Raw genomic sequence first — 25,842 nt, 5'->3', positions numbered from 1 at the left:
GATCTTTTCTCTTATATACTCATATCAAAAGTCCAAACAAATATATCCCAGTATCCCACCTTAACTTATATAAATGATATAAGAATAGGGCAAGAAGTTCAAATAGTTTGCAATAATGTTGGATGGGCATAACAATGATACAAAAGTACTGGAAAGTTAAAAAAGGTAATTGTAAAGCAGTCATCTAGTTAATAATCTTGGGTACAAAAGGCATTTCACACCTTCACTTGAGGAACATCATCCTTGTTTGCCCCATATGGAAGCTTACTACCAGGTGACACCTGTGAAGCCATCATTCTGTTCTCCTGCAATAAGCTTGTAGTTGGGTAAGTACTTGTATGTTCTTTTGCACATGCCTCATGGTAAAGATGGCCAAGTTCCAACCGCAGACGATAGTTGCCTTGTGAATGGTAAATTTTTGTTGCAAGAGGAACTGGAGTACCTAAATATGCACAAACGACAAATCAGCGAACTTCCTTATGATATAGAATGTTGTACATACAAGAGTCACTTTTGACTCTCTTTTTCCCAAACAAGATAAAGAAGTGTAATGAGCCGCTTCGACAAAGATAAATAAACAAAAGATATCTGAGAAGAAGAAAAGAAGGATAATACAAGAGACTGAAATGTGATAAATTTTCTCAAAAGTTACTGTTTAAAAAAAATTCTAGTTTCAGTTTGTTTTTGGTCAAAACTGATGAATCTGAGTGAAACTTCAAAAAATAGGCTGGAACTCAGTTACTCACCCCTCCCCTTTTCAGCCATTTCAGAGGAATTGGTAACTGTGACATGATGAAGCGAATCCATTGTCCCTAAAGAACAGATCAGCATGTAAATTAATCTTCTCCCAAAAATATTAGATAATATTTATGTTATTTTGCAGTTCTATAAGCTGATCATGTACTTTAAAAAGCATACATGATTGCATATTTTGTACTACTTCCTGTTGAGTGTCAGATAAATTTGGAATCAGTCATGAAATAAAAATGAGACTTACTTTGTGCCTCTCCAGACTGTGGAGAAAGCAGGTTGCTCTGATTTTCAAACTTTGACTCTGACCTGCCAACATCATTTCTATCTACAGACTCAGATTTTTCTTTCTCACCTATATGTATTCTATGGTCTAGAAGAAGTTAAGATCAGCAAAGAGAAAAAGAAATATAAATATATGTAACTCTCTGGTTTTGAAGGTTCAGAGACTATAATCATAATGCATATACGATAGCCTGATCTAAATGGTTAGAAACATAACTATCGTATCAAAGGTTCTGAAAATAGTGACAATAGACTTACTATGTAAAAGGATACTACCATTAGTTGCCTGTGACATTTTCCTCCCTTTCCTTGGAGGCTTCTTATGACCAGAATCGACTTCAAGATCTAGAGCAGTATCTCGAATGGGAGCTAATAACCTACATCGCTCTGCAAAATAGAGGATGATGAATCTCACACATGCTTAAAAGGTGGGTAAAAGATAAGTTATAACAGATTATAGCTACTAGCTACTAAGAAAAATAAAGATTGTGTGAAACGTAGATACAAAGAAATATCAGTAAGCAGTATAAAAAGCAATTCTCGCAAATTCCAAAGCTTGAAGAAGGAAAACAAATGTACTACATCTACACTGATTAAGAGTGCTTCCATTAATGCTTTTCAAAATATTAAATCCAGATTCTTCTGAGTTCTGACCAAATATTCTAAATATGTCTTTCATACATTACAAGAATAAACTTCAAACACCAACATTAGCAAGAATGACGCCCATACTTTAAACAAAAGGACTGAAGAGCTCTTAGGCACTAATCACCTAAAATCAAGAATCAGGTTTGTAAAGCCCATTGATTTTAGCACTTAACTTTAGTTTGATTTGAAAATGTGAACAGTAACATACATAAATGCGGGCTAAATGACGGTAAAGTTCTTCAAAAATGATAGCATTTGAATGCAGAGCTAATGATCATCCTACTGGTTGCCTTGTTGTAGTCAAAGAATTATACAGCAGATTTAATTTCAGTTGATAACTCAGTCTCCAAAGGCCTCCTCTATATACTAAACATAGGCCATGGTAACAGAAGAACTTAATGATCATACACATCAAGCAGTTCTGTTCAAAGGACACCGCTTTCAGGTCTGCTCTTGTGCATGCATTAGGGCATTCTATGGATCAATAAAAGGTCATCAAGGCTCAGTTTGGTAAAAGGATCTTTGCATAAGTAAACAGAAGATTGAAGCTATCTTGAAATGTTAACCAGATAGAAGTAAATGCCATTTGTCATTTGCTTGCAATCTTCTTGATCAATTCACTACTACTGGAATATCATGGCCTTTTCAATCGGGCAGTCATATGTTTTGAAGAAAGGACAACATCAACTTGATTCTGTCAAAATGTAAAATACCAAATCATCCTTGAAAGAAGCTTGCTCAGTAAATACAAAATATAGATATCAGAAACCTAAAGATTATCAAAACTTGAATTAAATAACCATGAACATGCAAGTTTGACAAAAAAAATTATCACCATTGCTATACCCAAGCAAAAAACCGTCTTTGGTAAAGAATAACCTAATTCAACTTCCATATGTAAATTGAGCCTTAAAATCACTGCCATAAAAGCTCAACCACAAATCTCTAGCCCACATTATGCTATCTCAGAGTGCGAAATAAAAGAATGCTACTTGGATCACATAATATAGAAGTAATATTATTAGAATGAACCAGTGAAGATCTTCTTTGGAACATCTAATGAGGAAAAATGAAGGGATTATACTTGTCTCCAGGATGAGCTAACAGATCTTACTACTGCGCCAACTTTTAGCTTATAGTCAAATTAGCATTTTATTGGTGTTTGTATTTTTCTAACTCTTTCTATATAGTAGGTTCACCCTAAATCTCTTTTGCAAATGGCTCATAGAAAATATAAATTTATCTTCTAAATTCTTTCTTCTTGAGCCCATCTTCTTCTCCTCCCTTTTCCTATTAAGTTGGTGCTTGCCTCCTAGAAGCTAGCTGAGTCAGTCATGCCACCTATAAATAGTGTCGCCTTCACAACTGTTGACAACTGTTTGATGTGGATGTGGGAGTACTCACTAGTCACCACATTATACAGTTGTCTTCATCTTGTGAACATTCATGTGTATCCTTTGTGGAACTAGTTGGAGTAACACTTATGCACCTCCCTTTATGCATATCCGATGTGGGACTCCTCCAAAACATGATTAATTAGGAATAGTCAAAATACTAATTACATCTTTAGCACTAATTAGGCAACTGATTATAATATCTTACCTAGTTTTACTAGCTTCCAGGAACTGTAAATACGAAAGTGGGAAAACCTTTTTAATTAAGGGTCATTTACGATTTCAAAGACATGTTTACTTATCTAGTGGCACTAGCTTATGTACCTTTAGTATTTGTCTATTAAGTTTATATATGTGCACAAAATTGAAGGCCATGATTTTAGATCACATGATCACAGTATGAAATTTTAACAAATTAATATGCCCAAAAGTCAAATCAGGAAGGTGCTCAAAAAGTCGTTCTGTAACACCCCATTAAAAAAAAAAAATCCCCTGACGCACGCACCGAACGCGTGCATCACGCGCGCGCCGCCACCCCCCCCCCTCTCTTTTCCTTCTTCTTCCTTTCCCTTGCCGTGCACGCCGCCTTCCCCATCTCCCTTATCTCCTTCCCCTCACCGCAGCCATCCCGAACCCCCCAATTTTCTCCTCCACCTCACTACCTCTCTCGTGGGTTGCCGACGCCGGAGCCGACAAAGCCGAGCGCGCGGATCGCGGTAAGCCTCAACCCCGTTAAAATTCTGTAGTTAATTTCCCCCCATCTCACCATCATCCTCGGCGGCCGACGCCCCCGCGTCCGGCCGTCAGTCCGAGAGCTCCGGGGAAAGGGCTTTCTGGACGGGCTTCGAGCCTTTGGATTGGGAGGAAGGACCTCCATGGCCGCCGGCCATGGAGCTCGCCTCGTCAGCCACCCCGGCCGCAGGGTGAGCTTCTCCCGCTCCCCTGTAGGCGGGGAGGACGGGCGGTGGCTCCTCCGCGGCGTGGGTTATGCCCGTCGAGCCGAGTCGCGCCCTCCTCTTTTCCTTCCCTTGCTTTTCTTCCCTTCCCTCCCGGGCGAAGGTCGCGAGGCACCGACCTGAGGGCAGGCTGCCGGCGGCGTGGGCCACCGGCATCGCCAAGCCTTCGCTTCTCGCCCCTTCTGTCTCCCTCCCTCGAAGGAGATGGCGGGGGAGATGAGTGTTGGTGGGCTGCAGGCCGCAGCCACTGTTAGACTCGGGTGGGCTGCGGGCCACAACCCACCTGGACTTGGACTCGGGTGGGCCGCAGGCTGCAGCCCACTAACCCAAATGTTGGGTGGGCTGCAGACTGCAGCCCACTAATCCAACCTTGGTGGGCTGTGGTTGGCCCCCCCCAGCCCACCAAGGCCCTCTTGCCTATTGGGTTGGGTTTGAGCCTAACCCATTACCTCTAGCCTATTGGGTTGGGTTTGAGCCTAACCCATTACCTCTAGCCTAGCCCATTTGGGGCCATTTGGACCCTAACCCCGTTTATTTATTTCCACCTGATTTAATTAGCTTGACCCCCCGTAATAACAATTTAGTATCATGTGAATTTTAGGATAACATAAGACTCGCCCTAGGAGACCCTTGACTCATATATTTGTCAAACATTAATGCTCTAATAAGATAATTAATTATATTAGTTCGCTAATCTTACGTATGGCTTAGTTGCGTGAATTAATAGGATTGACACCGCGTGAGGGGGATTTTTGGATTCCGGAGGAGCCAGCTAGCTGATGAGATTTAACATACTGTGGAGACCCCCAAGCGAGTAGAGTTATACAAATCTAGAATAATGTAGTTATAGTTATTATACCTATCATGACACTGTAGGAAGTGTCAGTATTAATACATGCATTTAATATACCATGTTATATCGTTACATATGCAGTTATTGATAATTTGCTCATCATGATATTATAAGAATGTTAATGTAGCATAAACATTAGTGTGATGATGCTCTACATGTATCCTGTATGACATACCCTTGCATATATGTATATCTGTTGTGAATATAGAATGTAACGATCATGATGACTATGACATGTTTTATACACTCATAGACACTGCACCACTTCCACATATTATTAGCAGTTCAAATTCGACTATGCAGTACCCTTACTCACTCAGCCCAGGGTTAAGAGTAGAGTGTATTTTATATGACTATACTATTAGCGGCTTACACCTGAGGTCGGGAGCCTGTGTGGCATTCAGGTAGTTATACTGCATAGTCAGGACTAGATTATGATGATAGAAGAACGTGATTATGAGGCGGGGATATAACTCTAGCGGTACCCGACGACGCAGGGTTAGGGCGTCTGTTGATGAGCCGAGGGCTCCCAATTCTCCCGCTGAGGACGGTGATGATTTAGATAGAGTGAGATATGGGCTTACAATCGGGGTCCTTAGTCTGATGGCCATAGACAACCGGTCACTTGTAGTGTCGCCATACACGTATAGGTGGTATTACCGCTAGATGTGTATATATTCCACCCTCGATGTATGAGATGATAGATGGTTATGTGATGGATTTACCCTGTGTGGTGAATAGCTCGGTGAGCGATGATAAGTATAATTAATGCTTTGGTAGGCATGAGATGACTAAACTGCTCTTTTATTGCTATACATAACATGTAAACACTATGATTGAGATGTGTACGAATAAAAGATTGTATCAAGCTTTATATCTGTGTGGACTTATCTTGATACGTTAGGATCTAGGATAGTGACTGATAATCTTTATCGATTGCATTGATTTAGTAACTCATGTTAAGCCATCTCAACAAGCATATTGTTATTGCTAGCAAATATAGGAATACAATGCATATACACATGCGATTTTATTATTTTAGATGGTATAGATCCTACTCGCTGGGCTGTAAGCTCACCACCTCTTGGTGGCATTATTTCAAAGCTAAGGGACGCAGGTGCGGGTAGCGAGAAGTAGTTGCCTTTCTTTTTCAGTATGTCTATTAGTTGTATTAAGCCCTTGCGAGGGCGTTATAATTGATGATGTATTTTGGACTTTAGCATTGTATTTTGGATGTATATTTGGAAGGCTTGTTGTGGCCTGTAGAACTTGTATCCGGACTCTTATGGTTGAATTTAATTATGGTGAATTTGTGCTGTTGTGTGCCTTGTGAAATCCTTGTACTGACAGATCATGTGATGCACCGTGTGCGGAGATTTACCCATGTGGTTTACACGTGTATTTGAAGGTTTAGGTGTTTCACGTTCACTATTTACATTAAGGGTGTTTTGCATGTTTGCCTCTAAAAAATCTTGTATATGCTTAGCACCCCTCTAAAGTTTAAATTTGCACCTATACTCCTCAAAACCTATCTTATTTGCATCGATACCCATACCGTGATCCTCCATTAAATTCCGTAAATTAACCCATAGGTAATGCAAATTAGTTACACTCACATATAATTTTAATGACTGATTTACCGTTATTATTTCTGCTAACTATAGCATACAAGCTAAAAAAGGATAAAAAGCATTTGCCTTTTTAACATCAAATAGTTTAGATCAAGGTAGGGGCATCTATGCAAATAAGATAGGTTTTGATGTGTATATGTGCAAATACTTTGGAGGGTACATAAGCAAATAAGAGACTTTTTAGTGGTATATATGCAAACAGTCCCTTACATTAATAAGACCACAAAATAAGCATAACCAAGATGAGTACAAAAATAAAGGATATGAAGAAATTCTTATTTCTATTCAACATAGTTCAGACAGGACAAAAGAACAGAAAAATGAACTAATTAAAAAGATTTAGAACTATAGAAGTATGATCTCACAAAATTCTGCAAAATATAAGAATGAAACCTGAATGAGCTGCATATTGACTAGCTTTGATTGGCTTTTTACAGGAATTACAGCGTACCTTCAGGATAAAATATCCAGGTTAGGGCAGACGTAAATAGACTTTAAGGAAGGATTATGGTTTGGACTATAGCTTAGCGAAATTGGAAAGTTAAATAAGTGAGAAGGTACCTTATCAATGTAATAAAGATATCACAACCTTTATGCATAATATTGTATGGCAAACGATAAAGCACAGTGACTAGGCATATTGCTACCCAATTTAATAAGTACACCTTGTGAGGATTAGTATACTGGTTCTACAAATCAAAAGGTATAAAGAAGAGACTATATTTCTTAAGCTAAGCATTCTAAAGACTGTCAAGAACATTTATATATTGGGTTCATGATCTGTAGGATAGTTTGTATCTATTGGATATTGTTATGATATATATGTATTGGTTTCCACTAGATTGTAATTGAAAGAATACAAGACCTATCCCTAGAATGGGTTTAGGGCAAAGAGAGGTAGAAAAGGGAGGGTACGATGAAAATGTATTGATTTATTTGAAAGAGAGGGCTTTAAGACTTATTTATACAAAACCATCATGTATCTATATAAATAAATATAACTCTAGTAATTCTAATACACTCCTACCTTCCCCCTCAAGGTGGATCATAAACCAAGAATTTGCTAACTAAATGCTCAAAACACGAAAGGAGAAGAGACTTCGTAAAGAAGTCGGCAATCTACTCCTCAGTGTTGAGACAATGGAGAGAAATGATGCTAGCTCGGTACTCCTCGTGAATAAGTACATATTGACTTCAATATGTTCATCCTTCATAAAAAAAAAAATAGTATTCTCAGCGGGATTTTTAGCATTCTCATTGTTAGCATGAAGAAGAGTTAGGAGAGTCAACAAAACACCCATGTCATTGGAGGCATTGACGACAGCTTCGAGTCGATGCCACTCCTATGCGAGAAGCTCCGCCCCATCATCTTTGTTTTGAGGATACCAACAATTGGTTCCCAAGGTGATCAAGGGTGTGCTATGCAACATCCTCCCGTCGGTCCCTTGGCTCACGTCCGCCCGCATTCGTCGTTGTCGATCGCATTCGTTCTCTTGGACGGGTTTTCCTTATCATGAAGATTTTGTTTGCACCTCTGGATTTGTATCTTGTATCCTTGTTGGTAGAGCCGAGCACCATGACCAACAGCCACGGATAGTACTCCTTATGTCATCGATCGTTATGGTCGACTCTATTCCACTTTGTCTGGGTCATCGTGGTCACGGGGCTGACATGGATGCCTTGATTTGGACCATGGGCAGGACTATTGTCGGTGACTCCTCTCTCTTGCTGTTAACCCTTATTGAGGAAAAAAAATTGAGCTCAGGCTCAACCCGAGCTAGGTCTCATTTTAATTTTTGGGTTTGAATTTGAATCCAAATTCGAGTTGCGTAAGCAATCTGAATCCATTGTCTTAGTGTGCTATGGGCTAGTTGTAGCCAATCCCAAAACTAATTGTTTTTGGGCCTTTGGCCCAACCAATCTAAATTGAATTGACTGGGCTACGGGCTAGTTGCAACCTAGCCCAGCTCTTTAGGCTTGATTTAGCCCAATTTAGTAATTAAATTAGTTTTACATTTCAAAACTTATGGTTATGATTAGATTAAAATATATTATTTATTTCAATCATTTCACTTAGACTCAGGTGAATAGATTCACTCATGTTTTATTCATCTCGTCTTTTGGTGCTTTACACTATCATATATTGATCGCCTTTTATATATATTGTTGTCTTTGTGAAATATCATCGTGTTATCGGTGTGCAAACTAAATATGATCTTATCTATGTGCAAAAAATATAACTTAGTGTATTAATATTTTTCATGCAAATAGCAATTACATTGACTATAAGTAATTTGTGGAAAACTTAACTAGTGATTGATATGACATAGAGTAGTATCAACATAGATTGCACTATGACTTTTCGTGATAACACAAGTTTATTTAAAAGTTCAGAGTACAATCCTATTTTAGATCACAAGATACATTTCTTAGGTAATTCTAGCAAAGTTATATAACACTCTCAAATTAGATTGAAAGATTTTTTATGATGACTCTAATTTTTTTAAACGGTTAGTAGAAGAGATAGAGTATATTTATCACATAATGACACCTTCTAATGACTTTAGAAGAAAAGACATTATGCTTTTATTATATAGTGATACCTCTTAATTGTCCTAATCAAATCAGCTAAGAGGAAAAAAACTCGAGTATCATCCCGAGATGACTTCTAGTTAATGTGGATTCATAAGACACAGAACCAAATAAGACATATGATATTTATTTAATATTAAAAAATTCAGCATATTAAAATAATAAGCATGTTGCCAGTTATGATTCACCTTATTATTTTTTGCGCTTTATTATTATTATTGATATGAGAATGCTTAGTGTTATATGTTTACTATATATCAATAAATCTTAGATTTATTTTAAAATCATGCTTATAAAAAAATATTTTAGTGGATTCCAGTCACTAAACTATAGTTATTGGCTCATGGAATTCCTCCTAACATTACAGGTATTGGCCAGCATAGCGACTAAGAGCAATGTATCAGAACTTTACCTCCACTTAGAATTTAACCTTCCATGTTCAATTGTACTTTAGTTTATTTTATTACCTTTGGAATTTTATTAATTTAGAGTTAGTAGTAAAAATTGAATTTCTTATTATTGTGGATTTTAAAAAAATTATTTTTTAAGACTTTATGTATCTCAAGTTTATTGGAGTACATGGCCGGTCATGATTCCCAATTCGGATAGTGACAGCACATCTCGTAGAGATGCCATTAATGTGCCCGAGGAGACTTTGCTCCTATCTCGATAAAAGAGGCCCATGTGATCCAATCATTCTGAGTAATAAGTAGAAAGCCAATCAAGGACAAACTCTCATGATCGACCAAAACATGAGACACCATTGGAAGAGATGGCAATCTATCAAATATCTTGTGGGCGATTTGGAAGTTTCTCACTTGTCAAACACTTAGTGAACAGGGAAATGTTTCTCCATTGAGTAGAGACATTGATGGAGCCATTAGTTCAAGCCTGGATCTATCCTCGTCAAGTGACTAAGGGTGGACTATGGTTCTTATATTCCACTCTAAACCCTCCAGATTAACTTTAAGCAGTAAAATATAGCTTGATTCTTGACAAAGATCAGATGTATACTAGGTCTACATCAGACGGCACATGATAACCTCCAGGTCAACAAGGCTACATCATAACTGCTATAAATCGAAGTAATCAACCAAGTGACTAAACTTACTTCCAGATAAAAGCCACACTTTCTTTCTATCATTTAAAACTTTAAATATCTTCTTGCACAAACCTCATTTTTTCCGAGGGAATCATATATATCGCTTTTTAAGCCACCCTTAAGATATAAAAAGACAATTCTAAAAACAAACTTATATAACATACTGAATTAGCTGTCATGTGATCAAGGATGGTCGTGTCGGTCGGCATTTGCCGTGCTAGTAGAGGCACGGCACTTTATCTAGTGGCACTAAAGTTATCATGTGATCAAGGATGGTCGTGCCGGTCGTGCACTTGCCGTGCTGGTCATGTGCCAATATAGAGATTTTTTTTTCTGTTTCTATCAATCTTTATCAAATTAACTTTACTTATTTTCTTAACAAATATGATATGACATGTAGAACCCTTTTTTTTTTACTTTTTCTTATTTTCATCAATTAACTTTTGTCATTTATCATTTTTTAAAATTGGAATGACAATTCATTTGCTATACCTAGACAACCACAAAACCAAATTTATCAGAGACAAAAAAAAAGAAATGAACCATCTCAAGCTCAATATGATTATAATCAGATGAGAGAAGGACTTGAGTCTATAAGTAGCGGGACATCAGGAGAAATGCGCCCACAGGATAATATGAATTCATCATTATTACCATCATATTAATCACCCACCAAAGCCACAACACCCTTATTATACTCTATATCCACAATCTGCATATGCTTATGGTGTGCTTGTGCCTGTGCCGGTCGTTCCCGTATATATTCAATATCCATATCATATCATCAAAAAATTATAAAATTCTTATTTCTATGAAGACTATGTGAGACGTTATAACGAGCAATATTATCAGTGGATAAGTTTTAAAGAATATCGACAGTATTTAACGCAATATTCCCGTATTATTCTTGTGCTTGCAAATGAAGTCTTTGATCCTCCTCGTCATTCTACGTTCAACTAGATATTAGTTTTAATTATTGAACTATTATTAATTATATATTGAATGTTATTATGTGTTCAATTATATTATGGAGTATTCAATCATATTATGAAGTGTTTAATCATTAATATTAATTTTAATGAATGTATTCAATCATATTATGTGTTGAATAATATTTATATTCAACTATTGTTTTATCTTTAATAAAATAGGTTATTTACAAAAATAATCTAAAGATAAAATATTGTAATGTAGATTTTAAATTTTAATACATATATTTAGACAAAAAAATTCAAAGATTGACATACCAAAGACCCGAAAACATCTCTAAATATCCTAAAAAAATTATTAAAAACATTATAAGGGGCGTGCCAATAGCACAAGGAGGGGCGTGCCGAGGCGAGCCGCTCGACACGCCCCGTACCGACCAACACGTGCACGTGCCGTGCCGATGGTGGCACGGCCATCACTGCATGTGATTATATATAATTAGCTTTGTTCTTTCTAACTCACTACCAACCAGCAAACATCATCATCTGGTTGGGCAACTGGTCGATCTGGCAGGCAATTTCCAACGAAAGAGTGGGGCTATCGAATTGACGTGTATTCAAATCAACAGAGCAGCAAGAGAAAGAAAGACCGGTTTCGTTGAAGGGAGTCAAAAGGGGGTTAAGGAGTCAACTGAGCATCTCAGCGGCGGGATTGAATACCCGAATCGAATCAGAGTTGATCTTTGATCCAGCACCGAAAAGGAATCCATCAAAGGTAGCTAACGTTTAACAAGATCAATGCTGCATTGATTCCACCCCCTACCTGCAATATACGTGCGCATTACAATTTCAACTCACCCTTTTATTACAAGTTCTACACAAGAAATGAACCTTGGTATATCTTGAACACAGCCCATAAAGACTATCCACTTGCTCAAACAACCACACTTTCTTGCTAAATATAATGACAATCATTTTTGAACTACCTCTCTAAACTCTATGGAGAATCCGAACCTCAGCCAAGGAAAGCATCTTAGCCAACTCTGTAGTTCATTATCACTTCTAATTTTCCCTGCTACATTACAGGCTTCAGCCCAAACAGTAAATTGCACACCAATCTATTTGCCATCACTTTTTAGCCAACTATTCTAAAATTTCATTGTGATCCTAACTTGCATACCAATTTATCAATGCTAATCTAATGTCACGTCTTTGGCATATTTCATACTGCTATTCTATTGAGATATAACCAATCATTATATAGTTGATGAACTTAGTAGAGAAATCTTAATATCAATAACAAGAAGAAACATCGATAACGAATATAATGGAAAACAATCTTTCCACAAAGTTGTGTAGCAGTATAGCACTATACATGTTAAAATATAAAAAGCACGATAAAGTGAGTGACAGAATATTACAAGTGTAGATTAAGATATTGAGATCAGAAAGCGACAAATCTGGAAATAAATTATCGAATTTTTGTAAAACCACATCATAAAGACACTTTATTTTTAAATATCTTAATATCAGATCTATTTGAAGATTACCAGGTGCAGAGGATCTGTTAATGGCCTACACTCAAATATATGCATATCTGCAAAAAATTAATAATGATAAAAAATAAATAAGTAGAGAGGGAGAGAAGTTGCTGAATAGCGCGAAAAGATATTGATAATAAAAGTACTCAGGAAACATCTAAAGTAGGCATCAAAAGTATTATGAGCACAACAATTTCACTAAACAATTTAAGAAGTAACTTTAATATTCATTTTTTTGGGAAACTACTTGGGAGCTGTTATGAGTGTGAGATGCCTACAGTCAAGTTTTCCAGTTCCAAGAAGTAATAAATTCACATAAAGATATTCAAAATGTCATGTAAAGCATCAGATGTTAGCGTCAAACTAGGCATTTGACAATAGAGTACTTTGAGTAGGTCATCCTGTTGTGAACCAGCTAAGATCTGGTTGGTCGAGTCGAATCATGTACTTACTTGGTGGGTTGGACTAGTTGGGCTAGGTTTACTTGGAGGGCAAATCACATAAGCTTAGATAGCCACTATATATGAGATGTTGTGAGCACCCCAAATGCATCAATGAACATTTACCCTAATTCCTCTCTCTCTCTCTCTCTCTCTCTCTCTCTCTCTCTCTCTCTCTCTTAGTCCCTCCACAGTCGGCGGCACTCTTACCGAGGCTACCACCAGCTGAACCACTCCTCCCCTCCAACTTTCGACTTCTTCTCCCTTACCCTCATTAGCTCTCTTCAACCGCAACACACTTCCCTTCTTCAACCTCTCTCCCTTTCGCCTTAGCTTCTTGTACTCCTATCACACTCCACCGCAGCCCTTTCCCTTGTAGCCCATCACCAGTCACCCGCCATCTCCAATCGCAGCTCACCATCAACCACCAAATTGTGCACCACCTCTAACCATAGCTCAACACCAGTTCACCATCAGCCCACAACACTCCATTGCAGCAACTAAACCCACGATTTCCCTTCCACCGCAGCTCACTACTAGCTCACGATACTCCACCGAATCGAGCTCACCATTTCTTACGACAGTGGTATCAGAGCAAATCCATCCTCGGCCATGACCACCAGGCGAGCCACGATGAGTAGAAGGGCCGCTGCCAAGGTGCCAACGGACGGAGAGCCCCCGACCACCACCAACATAGCTGTTCCGATAGAAGCAGAAGCCTTCTTGATTGCGCCAAGCACACCGCCAGCAGGAGGAGCCCCGCCACCGGAATCTCTCGCTACCCTTCTCCAAAGGTTGCTTGATCTGCAAGAAAAATCTCAAGAAGAGATGAGAGACTTGAGGGCAAATCTAAGGTCCTTGGTTCTCGATAGCCAGCTACAAGACCAACGCTGGCCGTTGGAACAGCCGCTATCACCAGTAGCACCTTGGGTGGCTCGGCCATCCACAAGCCCCCTCCTCCCTCACCCACCTAGCACGAGAGCTCAGCATCTTGCCACCCACAATTTGGCGGAGGGTGAGTCAAGCCAAGGATTCGATAGACCGCAGGTCCTGCAACTGCCGCCGTTCAATCCAGATGGCTTCTCGTCGAAGCTGACACTAGCATGGGCAGCCATCGGCTACGGCGAGCTGCTGCTACTATAGCCCCCTGGCCTGAGACTTCCATTCACGTCCCCCACAGCAAGGGAAGGCATCGGGCCTACCCATAGCCCCCTCGCGAGCGAACGCACGCGACAGAGCCGGCCATCGGTCTCCCACCTTAGCCAGCTTTAACTTGGACTGCTGTCGTGAGGCCGAGGGGCCCTTCACCTCCTCCACAAGCTACCTATGGACCGGATGGAGAGAGGATAGATTACAAACATGGTTGGAACCAAGAAAGGGATGATCGGAGGCGGCGTACCCCGAAGGCAAATGCGGTGGCAAACCCTTGATTGAAACAAGAGGACTCCAGGTTGCATCACGATAGGGATGATCGAAGGCGGCGTACCCCGGGGGTGCAAATCCTTCATCCACCTATGGTCGGATCGGAAATGGCGTATGACCCTAACTGCGACAATGGCATTTGCGGGCGCACCACACGGCTCGACTTCTCAAAATTTCAAGCAAGTAACTTGTAAGATTGTACAAGCTAAGCAGTTTTTTGAGTACCAGGGCACAACGAAGGACGTCAAGGTGTTGTTGGCGAGTTTCCATTTGGAGGGGGCTGCCTAACATTGGTGCTAGTCAGTGAGCGCCCGCCAACTGTTCGGGACATGGTCCGAGTTCATCGAAGGACTCTCAAAAAGGTTTGGAACCTCCATCTTCGAGGACTATCACACTACACTCTCCAAATAGGTTCAACGGATATTCGTGGCCGCATACCAAAAGGACTTTGAGCGTATGAGTAGTTGGTGCCAACCTCTTTGGTCGTAGCAGTTGTTGATCAATATATTCATCTGGGGGCTGCGAGAGGAGGTCAAGGCTGACGTCCTTTCCTTGCGGCCTTGGACCTTGAGCGAAACCTTCGATGATGCCACTCGGATAGAGCAGAAGCACGCGGCCTTGAGAAGTGATTTGAGGACTTCATAAACTAGCCGGGACAGCAGGATTACCCCTCATGCATCGGGTGCAGCCGTCGACCCGATAGCTACTTCGAGGGATACATCTTCCCCACTTTGGCACGAGGGCATCACCTAGACCAGTCGCCAGTCCTGGAGGAGGAGGGGCACGACCCGTAGTCTGCACTCTTACACCTGTGCAGGTGGAGCGACGGACTAAGGGGTTATGTTTCCAGTGTGACAAGAGGTTTAATCGGGGCCACCATTGCGCCAGAGTCACCGGGAGCGTGATGCTAATTGACAGCCCTGATGATGGGGGCGAGGAGGTGATAGAAGATGGCGTGGCCATAGAGGATATAGTAGAGACTGTGGACGAGGACCTCGATGAGGATGTTCCTGCCGAGATCTCCATGCATGCTTACTCAGGGATGAGCACCCCAAATATCCTACGGGTGGACGGGGTGGTCAAGAAGCACAGTATACACATACTCATCTACATCGAGAGTACTCATAACTTCTTGGACGAGCGGCTCGTGCAGAGGATTGGGTTGGAGGCCGAGCCTACCATCGGCTTTGAGGTGACCATCGGGGACGGCTCGAAGTTTCGAGTGGAGAGCATATGCCAAGGGTCTCCTTAAGGGTGCAAGGCCACAACTTCATAGTGGACATGTACCCCCTTAGCATTCCGTGGGGCAGACGCGATCTTGGGTACACAGTAGATCCAGAGTCTTGGCCTAATCACGTTTGACTTCTCATACACGCAGCTTACCTCTCGGAGGGACGAACGCATCGTGAGATTGGATAGAGCTCGAACTTAGTCGCACCCTACGTTGCAGCCATTGATTTGTGTACCGAGTGCCGAAGAGCTCTCCTATTTCCTACAGCTAGCCCCGAGTATACCTGAGCTCGCTCCAAGCTCAAGTAAACCCACTAATTTGGTTCAGTTATTGACTTTTTTGGACTGTTTGAGGCCCCGAAGAGGCTACCTCCTTCCAGGCATGCTGACCATCGGATTGAGATTGTGTCAGGGGCCAAACCGACTAATGTTCAGCCCTACCAATAACCACATGTGCAAAAGGAGATCTCGAAGCTGGTTACCAAGATGTTGGAGTAAGGCATCTTCCAGCCGAGCCGGAGCGCGTATTCTTTGTCGGTCCTACAAGTGAGGATGAAGGATGAGAGTTGGCATTTTTGCATAGACTATCATGCACTAAACGCCATCACCATCAAGGGTTGGTACGCCATACCGATTATTGAGGAGCTGCTGGATGAGCTGACGAGGGTATTCTACTTCAGCATGCTTGATCTCCGCGCAGGGTACCATCAGATTCAAGTTTGGGCGGAAGATGTTCATAAGACAGTATTTCAGACTTATGACAAGCACATACGAGTTTTGAGTCATGCCATTTCGGATTGACGAGCACCGACAACATTCCAAGGCCTAATAAATGACATTCTGATCACTCCTCCAACGGTATGTGTTATTGTTCCTTGATGACATTCTTATGTACAATAGGATTTGGTCGGACCATATGAAGCACTTGCGAACCGTATTGATCATGTTAGCCAAGCATTCCATAAAGGTGAAGCAGAGCAAGTGCCTGTGGAGAGAGCGCACGGTGGAGTATCTCGGCTATATCATTTTAATCGAAAGGGTGGCAGCTGACAACAAGATAGCAGCCCCACTCACATCATTGCTGAGGAAGGACACCTTCGAGTGGACTAACGAGGTGACCCGAGCTTTCGAGGAGCTGAAGGCCAATATAACCACCACCCATGAACTAACATTGTCGGATTTCACACAGCAGTTTGTGGTTGAGTGTGCTACCTCCGGGGCGGGATCGACGCTGTCCTTATGCAAAAGAGGAGGTCTATAGCTTATCTCAACAACGCCTTGTCCGGGAGGTCACAGCAGATGTTCACTTACGAGCGCGAGATGCTAGCCAGTCTATATGCGGTGACCAAATGGCAGCCCTATCTAATTGGACGACGGTTCGTGATTTGAACAAATCAACAAAGCCTTTCTTTTTTTATGAGTCAACGTATACATACTCCAGCACAACAGAGATGGGTCACGAAACTATTGGGGTATGATTACGATCTACGGTACAAAAAAAGGGCAGAGAACAAGACAGCGGATGCACTATCCTGACAGCCTGCACTAGCAGAGTTGGCGGCCATATCGATGTCGAGTTCTCCATTTCTCGAGGACCACCAAAGAGTAGGTACATCTGACCCTGAAATGTTGAGGCTCATGCAGGAGTTGGCGGACGACCCAACGAGCCACCCCGACCTCGAGAGCCGCAGACGACTACTATTGGACAAAAGGCACATCCAGTGTCTTGCGGACGATGGTTTACACACTCCACTCAAGGACCACGTCCATTCCACTCCAAAGGTCGAGCATAAGGACACATTGAGGACCTACAAACGGCTTTCGCAAGGCTATATGTGGCCGGAATGAAGAAGGCGGTGATAGAGTACGTGACGGCGTATGAGGTGTGCCAGTGGGCAAAGCCTGACTACCTCAGATCGGCAGGATTATTACAACCTTTATAGATTCCGGAGTGGGTTTAGGAGGACATCTCCATGAATTTCATCGAGGGGCTACCAGTAGTGCAGGGGTACCTTGTCATATTTGTGGTGGTAGAAAAACTGAGCAAGTATGCCCACTTCTCAACCCTGGAGCACCCATTTTTAGTGAAGACCATAGCAAAGGTGTTTGTACGCGACGTCGACATGCTCCATGGCATGTCGCTTTTATATTACCAGACAAAGATCGGGTCTTCATCAGTGACTTTTGGATGAAGTACTTCATGCTGCAGGGGAACCGGTTAGATCTCGGTTTATCCTACCACCCGCAGACTGATTGCCAAAATGAGATGGTGAATCAAGGCATCAAGCAGTACCTTCGTTGCTTTGTGAAAGAGCACCCTAATATGTAGCTCGATTATCTGTCTTGGGTAGAATGGTCCTACAACATTGCCTTTCACACTAGCATCTAGATGACCCCCTTTGAGGCAGTGTATGGTAGACCACTACCGATTTTGCGGATCTATGATCTCGTAGCATTTTCAGCATGGACGGAGATAGAACTCGAGCTGACGGGTAGAGATGCCACCTTGAGAAGGCTGAGGACCCACATGGCGGAGGCACAGAACAGCATGAAACAGATCTACGATCACAAGCATCGTGAGTAGGAGTTTGCGATCAGTGATCTAGTGCGTGCTTATTCAACCATATCGACAGATGACTTTGAGACCAGTGTGCAACCAAAAAGTAGCACACCAATACTTTGGGCCGTTCCGAGTGCTCGAGTGACTAGGTCTAATAGCATACAGATTGGCGTTGTCAGAGGAATCTCGCGTCCATCTGGTGTTCCATGTTTTAGTCTTGAAAGCTCGAGTTAAGATGGCCAAATCGTAGACGTGGACATACCCGACCCGATGGAGGAGACACACCTAGTGGAGCTGGTGAGGATCTTGGCCAGGAGACGACAACGTAGAGATAGGAGACTATAGACGGAGGTTCTAGTGGAGTAGTTGGGTCGACACTCCGATGACGCTACGTGGGAGTTTGAGTTTGAGATAGCTGAGCGCTTGCCTGATGGAAGCATGGTGGATTGTTGTAAACCAGCTCATATCTAGTTGGTTGAGTCAAGTTGAGTCTAGTCTAGGTTTACTTGGAAGACAAGTCACCTTAGCTTGGATAGCCACTATATAGGAGATGTGGTGAGCACCTCAAATGCATCAATGAACATTTACCCTAATTCTTCTCTTTCACTTAGTTCATCCATAGCTGGCGACACTCTTACCGAGGCCACCACCAGCTGAACCACTCCTCCCCTCCAACTTTCGTCTTCTTCTCCATCACCCTCATTAGCACTCTCTCTTCAACCACAATATACTTCCCTTCTTCAACCTCTCTCCCTCTCGCCTCAGCTCCTTCTGCTCCTCCCCTTACACTCCACCGCAGCCCTTTCCCTTGTAGCCCATCACCAGTCGCCCTCCACCTCCAACCACAGCTCATCATCAGCCACCAAATCCCGCTCCACCTCCAACCGCAGCTCACCACCAATTTACCATCAGCCCACAACACTCCATCGCAGCAACCGAACTGATGCGGACATCACTGATAGAACGCGATGGCGTGTGTACCAGCGCAGGAGGCGCCGACAGTTGATGATCCCTCCTATAGAGATTTGGTTCTAATTTTTATTTATTTAGGGTGTCTTTTGTTTATTTCCTATGTAGGGTGTTTTTTGCTTAATTCCATTGTAGGTCTATATATAGACCCATTATATTTCCTTTGGCACTCAATGAAAGTTTATGTGATTTGTTCTCTCGAGGATTTTGGTGTGAAACCTTTTCTTAGGGTGGAGGTGTGAAACCCCATTCCTTCCCTTCTTCTTTCTCTGTTTCATTTTCCTCCACTACGTTTTGCATCATTTTTGGTATCAGAGCGAAGGATCCTAGTTTATGGACACCCCTCCTCCCGGGTTCTACGCCGCTCCACATTTGTTCTTCGCACGACCAATCGCTCCACGAACACCGGAACGTCAAGAAATCCGGCGTACAACGAGCAAAGAAATTACCGTCGACGAGGAACAATAAGAATTTGTTGTCATAGAGGAATCGCTACCGCATGATCATGTACGTGCTCTTTTCAATGTATTAAATATTTTTGGGTCATTTTTTTTCTAGTATCATCTCTAAACTGTTATCAATTCCTGCTGTCCACATATAGTGAGGGAGAGACTACATAGAAACCTTATATGCTTTAGTCCTGATATTAAGAGATGAACTGTGCCAAATAGAATAGTAGTATTATGTTAATTTTTGGAAAGAAATTTAAAGGGTTTGGCATTTATTAAATGTGACTTTTGTTTAAAAACCATTAAGTCTTGACATTAGTCTTTGAATCCCCTGAACAGAAAATCTAAATTCAATTAAATATTCATTTTTAAGATTTAACAGAAAATCTAAATTCAATTAAGTATTCATCTTTAAGATTTTCTTGATTGCATAGCATATCATCTCATATCATTTAGATTAAGACATTTGTATTTAGATTAAATATAGGAGACGTCTGCATTCTATTAGGTTAGAACATTATTTAATTTTATTTAAATTAGCAAGCATAAAATTAAAAAGATAAAAAAAATAAAAAAATAAAAAAATAAAAAAAGGATATATATATATAAATAAAATATATAAAGCAATACATAACTCATTCATTGCATATTAGTGTATGCCAACACGTAGAGGTAAGGCTTATCTCCTCAGTGATTCTAGTGAGTCCAGCAGTAGCAGTATGGATCCCGAACTTAGTAAAAAGCTCGACGACATTATGGGACAACTAGGTACCTTAGCTCAACAAGTCAGAGATACTCAAGATACTTTGCTTGGGTATCAACGGGTGACCGATGAACGACTATATAGGGTAGAAAGACCCCGTGAGCACACCGCTCTTCAAAATGATCACCGCCCTGACCTTGAACGTGGTGAATCTCCCACTCCTTTACCTCGTCAACATTTTCAAGGGAATGAGCGAGATCCTGATGAACGGTACCTTCAAAGCATTAAAATTGATGCTCCGATGTTTGATGGTCGTCTAGATCCGCAACACTTCTTGGACTGGATCAAAGACATGGACCGTTACTTTAAATGGTATGATATGTCGGAAATCCGTAAAGTCAGGTTTGCTGCCATGAAATTGATTGGGAAAGCAAATCAATACTGGACCAACGTTGAGACTCTTCGTGAGACTAGGGGTGAGCTTCCAATTGAAATTTGGGTTGACATGAAAAATGAACTAAAACGTAAATACCTCCCACCTTCCTATTACCCTAAGCTTTTAGACAGATGGAACCGACTTACCCAAGGGAGTAAGTCCGCTAAGGATTACGTTGCGGCCTTTGATGAATTGCTTGTTCGGTGTAGCGTGATCGAATCAGAAACCCCTATGCAAATCTTGTCCAGATTTAGGGCTGGCCTACGTGAAGAATTTAGGAGTGAACTTTTTGCTCGTAATGTTGATACTTTGGAAAGGGCCTACAGCTTAGTTCAAGACTTAGATGAGTCTAGACCTAACCACATCCCAAGAAATTATGAAACAAGACCTCAAATTCATAAATCCTCCACAGGTCCTCATCAAGCCAAATCTACTAGCCAATCTTTTAATCGATCTACCCCTAGCCCTTCACAATCCAAGGTGGAATACAAAGGTAAAAACATTGAGAAAGACTTTTCTAAGATTAATCCTCGGGCCAAATGCTATAAGTGTCAAGGCTATGGACATGTTGCTGCAAATTGTGCGAGCCCGTATAAAATAAGTTTAATTGAGGAACCCTTCGAAGAAGACTTCGAGCAAGAATTTGATGGATATGTTCACCATGTAGACGGTGAAGAAGGAGATTTTGAAAATGAAGAGGAAGAAAATACCCTAGGATGCCTGAGGCACATAGACTCCATAAGGTTACATGTTGTTAGATGTGCCCTCTCTCAACCTAAAGTCAATGATGATTGGAGGCGCAACTCCATTTTCCACACATTCACGAAAATTGGAGGTAAAAATTGTAAAGTAATTGTGGATAGTGGCAGCTGTATAAATGCCGTGTCCTCCACCATTATTTCAAAACTAAATCTGAGAGAGATTTCCCATCCTAATCCTTACAAGGTTTCGTGGATTAATTCAACCACGCTGGAAATAAAAGAGCATTGTTTGGTTCCAATTGAATTCACGACTTATAAGGATAAAATCTGGTGCGATGTATTGACCATGGATGTGGGTCAAATTATCCCTTGGAAGGCCTTGGCTATTTGATAATGATGTGCATATTTATGGCCGTTCAAATATCTGCATGTTTGAACATGAGGGTAAGAAAATCAAGATTCTTCCATCGCAGCCTAGAGGTGATAAGATGGAAAAGAAGTCTGATCCCATCCACTCCGATAATAAAGTCAGTTTGATTAGTGCGAGAGGCATTGAACGTGAGATGAGTAAAGGAACTCCTATTCTGATTCTTGCGGCTCGAAAAATTCTGAATGAGCCTAGCGAATCGATTCCTTTTGAAGCCACTGCTGAATTTGCATACAATAATTCTGTTAATAGATCCATAGGTCTGAGTCCAACTGAGGTAGTATATGGTTATAAACCTAGACAACCTATAGATCTCATTCCTATGTCCCATTATCATAGGTTGTCTGAGTCTGCATCTGCATTTGCATCACATATTCATGACTTGCATAAAGAAATCGAATGAGAATTGCTCAGTAATACTAATTATAAAATTCGAGCTGATCTAAGGAGATTCAAAGAATTTAATGTTGGAGACTTTGTGATGGTCCGGATACGTCCGGAACGGTTTCCACCCGGAACTGTCAAAAAGTTGCATGCACGATGTGCCGGACCTTTTAAAATTCTCAAGAAAATTAATGATAATGCTTATGTTCTAGATCTCCCTAGTGATTTTGGCATCAGTTCTACTTTTAATATTGAGGATCTAGTAGGTTATAAAGGTCCAGATTTTACTCCGTATAACCCACTAGATACCGAGCCTACCTATGAGCCTCATTTTTATGAGAGACCCTCTTTACCTCCACTTCCCAATATTCCACCTAACACAAACAGACGAAATTGATAAAATTTTAGATGATGAAATTATTTCAACTAGAGAAGGTGGATCCCAACGGTATCTAGTACGTTGGAAATGACGACCTACATCTGATGACACGTGGCTTAATCGTCACGATTTGGAGGTGCATCACCCTGATACCTTAGAGCAGTATGAGAGCAGCAGAGCAGCACACTCGACGGAGTCGACTTCTCTCCCACCCGGGGAGAATGATGCGGACATCACTGATAGAACGCGATGGCGTGTGTACCAGCGCAGGAGGCGCCGACAGTTGATGATCCCTCCTATAGAGATTTGGTTCTAATTTTTATTTATTTAGGGTGTCTTTTATTTATTTCCTATGTAGGGTGTTTCTTGCTTAATTCCATTGTATGTCTATATATAGACCCGTTATATTTTCTTTGGCACTCAATGAAAGTTTATGTGATTTGTTCTCTCGAGGATTTTGGTGTGAAACCTTTTCTTAGGGTGGAGGTGTGAAACCCCATTCCTTCCCTTCTTCTTTCTCTGTTTCATTTTCCTCCACTACGTTTTGCATCACGAACCCACCATTTCCGCTCCACTGTAGCTCACTACTAGCTCGCAATACTCCACCAAACCGAGCTCACCATTTCTCCCCCACCGCCACTTATGACACATCCACCTGATAAAAAATTTCTAATTTTAACATTGATAGAAAAACTAAGGCGTATGACAATCGAGTAATATCACCTTAAATACATCTCTCAACAAATCAAAAATGTTAGTTATTTGTCACCCAACGTTTTCTCCCAGTCCCTACTTACAACTTCTTTATTTTCTAAACAAAAAATAGAGCCTACAACTAATCCTTTAAATAGCGATCTAGTTGAAGTGTTCCAACATTTAAATCTCCCATGAAGGAAACACTTAGGCACATGCAGTTCTTTACAATGAATAGATTCTTAAAAACTTTGAGGTTCCTGCCAACATATTGTTTTGCCTCAAATTTGTTAGTCTTAACATGGAGAACATGAAAGACTATGAAGGAAACTAACATCAGTAAGTCAATGCTCCATAATGGTGTGAGACACTCAAAAAATCAGATCAAAGCAATTGGAAATCCAAAGCTAATATGAACTGTTAGAATAACTAACTCGAATTCTTGATTTACCTTCTTCTTCAAGTAAATTTGCCTCATCTGCATCAAGGAATTCCTTGTGGATGATTTGAGCAGCAATCTTCTCATGAGTCACCTCTTCTGCTGACATTCATAGAGAAAAATAGGAATTAAAAGATGCTATGATGTCATCAATTGTACTAGAATGAAAGATGCACCTTTCTAGTTAATAGTTATAAATAGTTGTACTGTTACACTTTCTTCCACAATGAAGCATGGCCAACTAAATGAATAATCACATCTCAACAAGAAGAGCAAACACAGGAAGGTAATATGACTTTGTTCAATATATTAGATAATTATCTTTATTGTCCTTGTTTGAAGAAAGTGAGAAATAAACATATGATTATAGAAGTTACAGGAAGAATACATAACTGATACAAAGAATAGATATAGGTGATAACGGAGTCAACCTTCAAGAAATAATTATATGTAAGGTTATGGGAAAAATGATCCAAGATACTTGTGATGGGGCTAAAAAAAACAAAAATTAGCACCGCAATCTTGCTTATAGTAGATAGGAGCAAGCAATTGTCAGAGGTATAAATATTGATCAATTTTTTAGTTCCAATAAACAAGAAAATTATCAGGTTTCTTTTCTTCTCTTTCATCTATTTCCTGTTAGTTGTAAGGCTTAAGTTTCCATTTTCACATCATCGCTAAAGAAACTAAAAGATTGGGGAGTTGGAAGTTCTATTTTACAAACTATTTTCCAAATGCGGAAGAACACCTTTAACATTTCAGCTCTCCTACTCCAGAGGAACTCAGCATATCTTTCTTTTAAAGCTAGCATTAAGATAAGACTTCAAATTCAGGAAAGATTAGATCTGGTTATGTATGGTTCACACATGTAGGAAAAGAGCAACTATGGAACCATGTACTAATACTAGTTTGGGATATGCAAAGACATGATATATAGAATTGAGAGAACACAGAAACAATATGGAGGTCTACAGGTCGTCAAGAATGGAAAAAAAATTTACTAATCAGTATCTCTATATTAGATGCACTATAGATTTCTTTGTGACTCCAATAATTTTCTCCGGTGATTCTTGATCCACTCTTCACTTTATAGAATATATTCCATCTTTCTCCTATATGTTGGTCTTCTCAACTTGCCAAAATAGAAAAAGGCAAACTTTTTGCTGAAAATAACAGAAATACAGGATTGCGAGATAAAAAAATTTCATGTTAGTTAGCCACTTAGATATTATTTTCTCAAGTTGTTTTGCTATCTATATCTCAACAACTATATGTGAAGATAAAATTTGGGATTGTTTAAACCAACTCAGCAAATGAAGAGTGTTAGTGTATCTTTCTGATCATAAGAACACAAAATCATATGTTACAACAAAGAATACCTGGTGTAATATCCGGAACATTTTCGACCATAAGTAGCCTCACCATGGCTGCCATTCTCCTTTGCCCAAGCATGCATACCATTTAGACAAAAGCAACCTGAATCACATAGTAAATCTAATTGGTAGATATTACAGCAAAGTACCAAAAAATGTGCCACAAGAGACAAATCTAAGTGAATGTATGAAAACACTCAAATACATAATAGAATATATCATACTTTGAAGTTTCTCTCTGCAGTAAAAATAAAAACCCAACACTGAAATATCCAGCTCCAGTGAAAGGACTCGCTGATGAATATCTTTTCAACTTAAGTGATTGTCAAGCAATCCGAATTTTAAAAATTGAATCAAGATTAATTTGTAGCTGGCAAACTTATGGGAAAGGTTGAGCATTTGAACATGCTTAGAAGACGATAATAACGACAACAACAACAACATTGAGAAAAACATCCTCAGGCATTAGTAGAGGCATCATGATGCTGTATTTGTTTCTCAGTAATGACACTCCTCTATCTCCTGATCTTAACTACACTCACTTTATGAATGTAAA

At 40.5% G+C, this 25,842-nt stretch overlaps 1 protein-coding gene across 9 annotated transcripts in view; it reads right to left on the bottom strand.

Moving 5' to 3' along the window:
• LOC140791232 (uncharacterized) overlaps positions 1 to 25,842 on the bottom strand; it is a 30,975-nt gene that overhangs the window by 3,980 nt on the left and 1,153 nt on the right. For 3 of the 9 annotated variants that reach the window (XR_012109541.1, XR_012109542.1, XR_012109543.1), the window contains exons 2-9: positions 25,293 to 25,389; positions 23,926 to 24,015; positions 12,691 to 12,737; positions 6,911 to 6,968; positions 1,294 to 1,422; positions 998 to 1,074; positions 747 to 812; positions 222 to 442 (exon numbers count right to left, since the gene is read on the bottom strand). Coding sequence is in view for 6 of the 9 variants with exons in the window: in XM_073141666.1 (XP_072997767.1) it covers positions 222 to 442; positions 747 to 812; positions 998 to 1,123; positions 1,309 to 1,422; positions 6,911 to 6,968; positions 12,691 to 12,737; positions 23,926 to 24,015; positions 25,293 to 25,374 (804 nt within the window). In the remaining 3 variants the exon portion in view is untranslated. Of the gene's footprint in view, positions 1 to 74; positions 443 to 746; positions 813 to 997; positions 1,124 to 1,293; positions 1,423 to 6,910; positions 6,969 to 12,690; positions 12,738 to 23,925; positions 24,016 to 25,292; positions 25,390 to 25,842 lie in introns of those variants that run through there. The other 6 variants (XM_073141666.1, XM_073141669.1, XM_073141668.1 and 3 more) reach the window with 3 other exon arrangements.

The sequence above is a fragment of the Typha latifolia genome, chromosome 6 (genome assembly GCF_019914945.1).
Source record: "Typha latifolia isolate L0001 chromosome 6, TyphaL0001v2, whole genome shotgun sequence".
In the NCBI taxonomy this organism is placed as follows: Eukaryota; Viridiplantae; Streptophyta; class Magnoliopsida; order Poales; family Typhaceae; genus Typha; species Typha latifolia.
The sequence above is the reverse complement of the archived record's forward strand: the minus strand, read 5'-3'. Positions and strand labels throughout refer to the sequence as shown.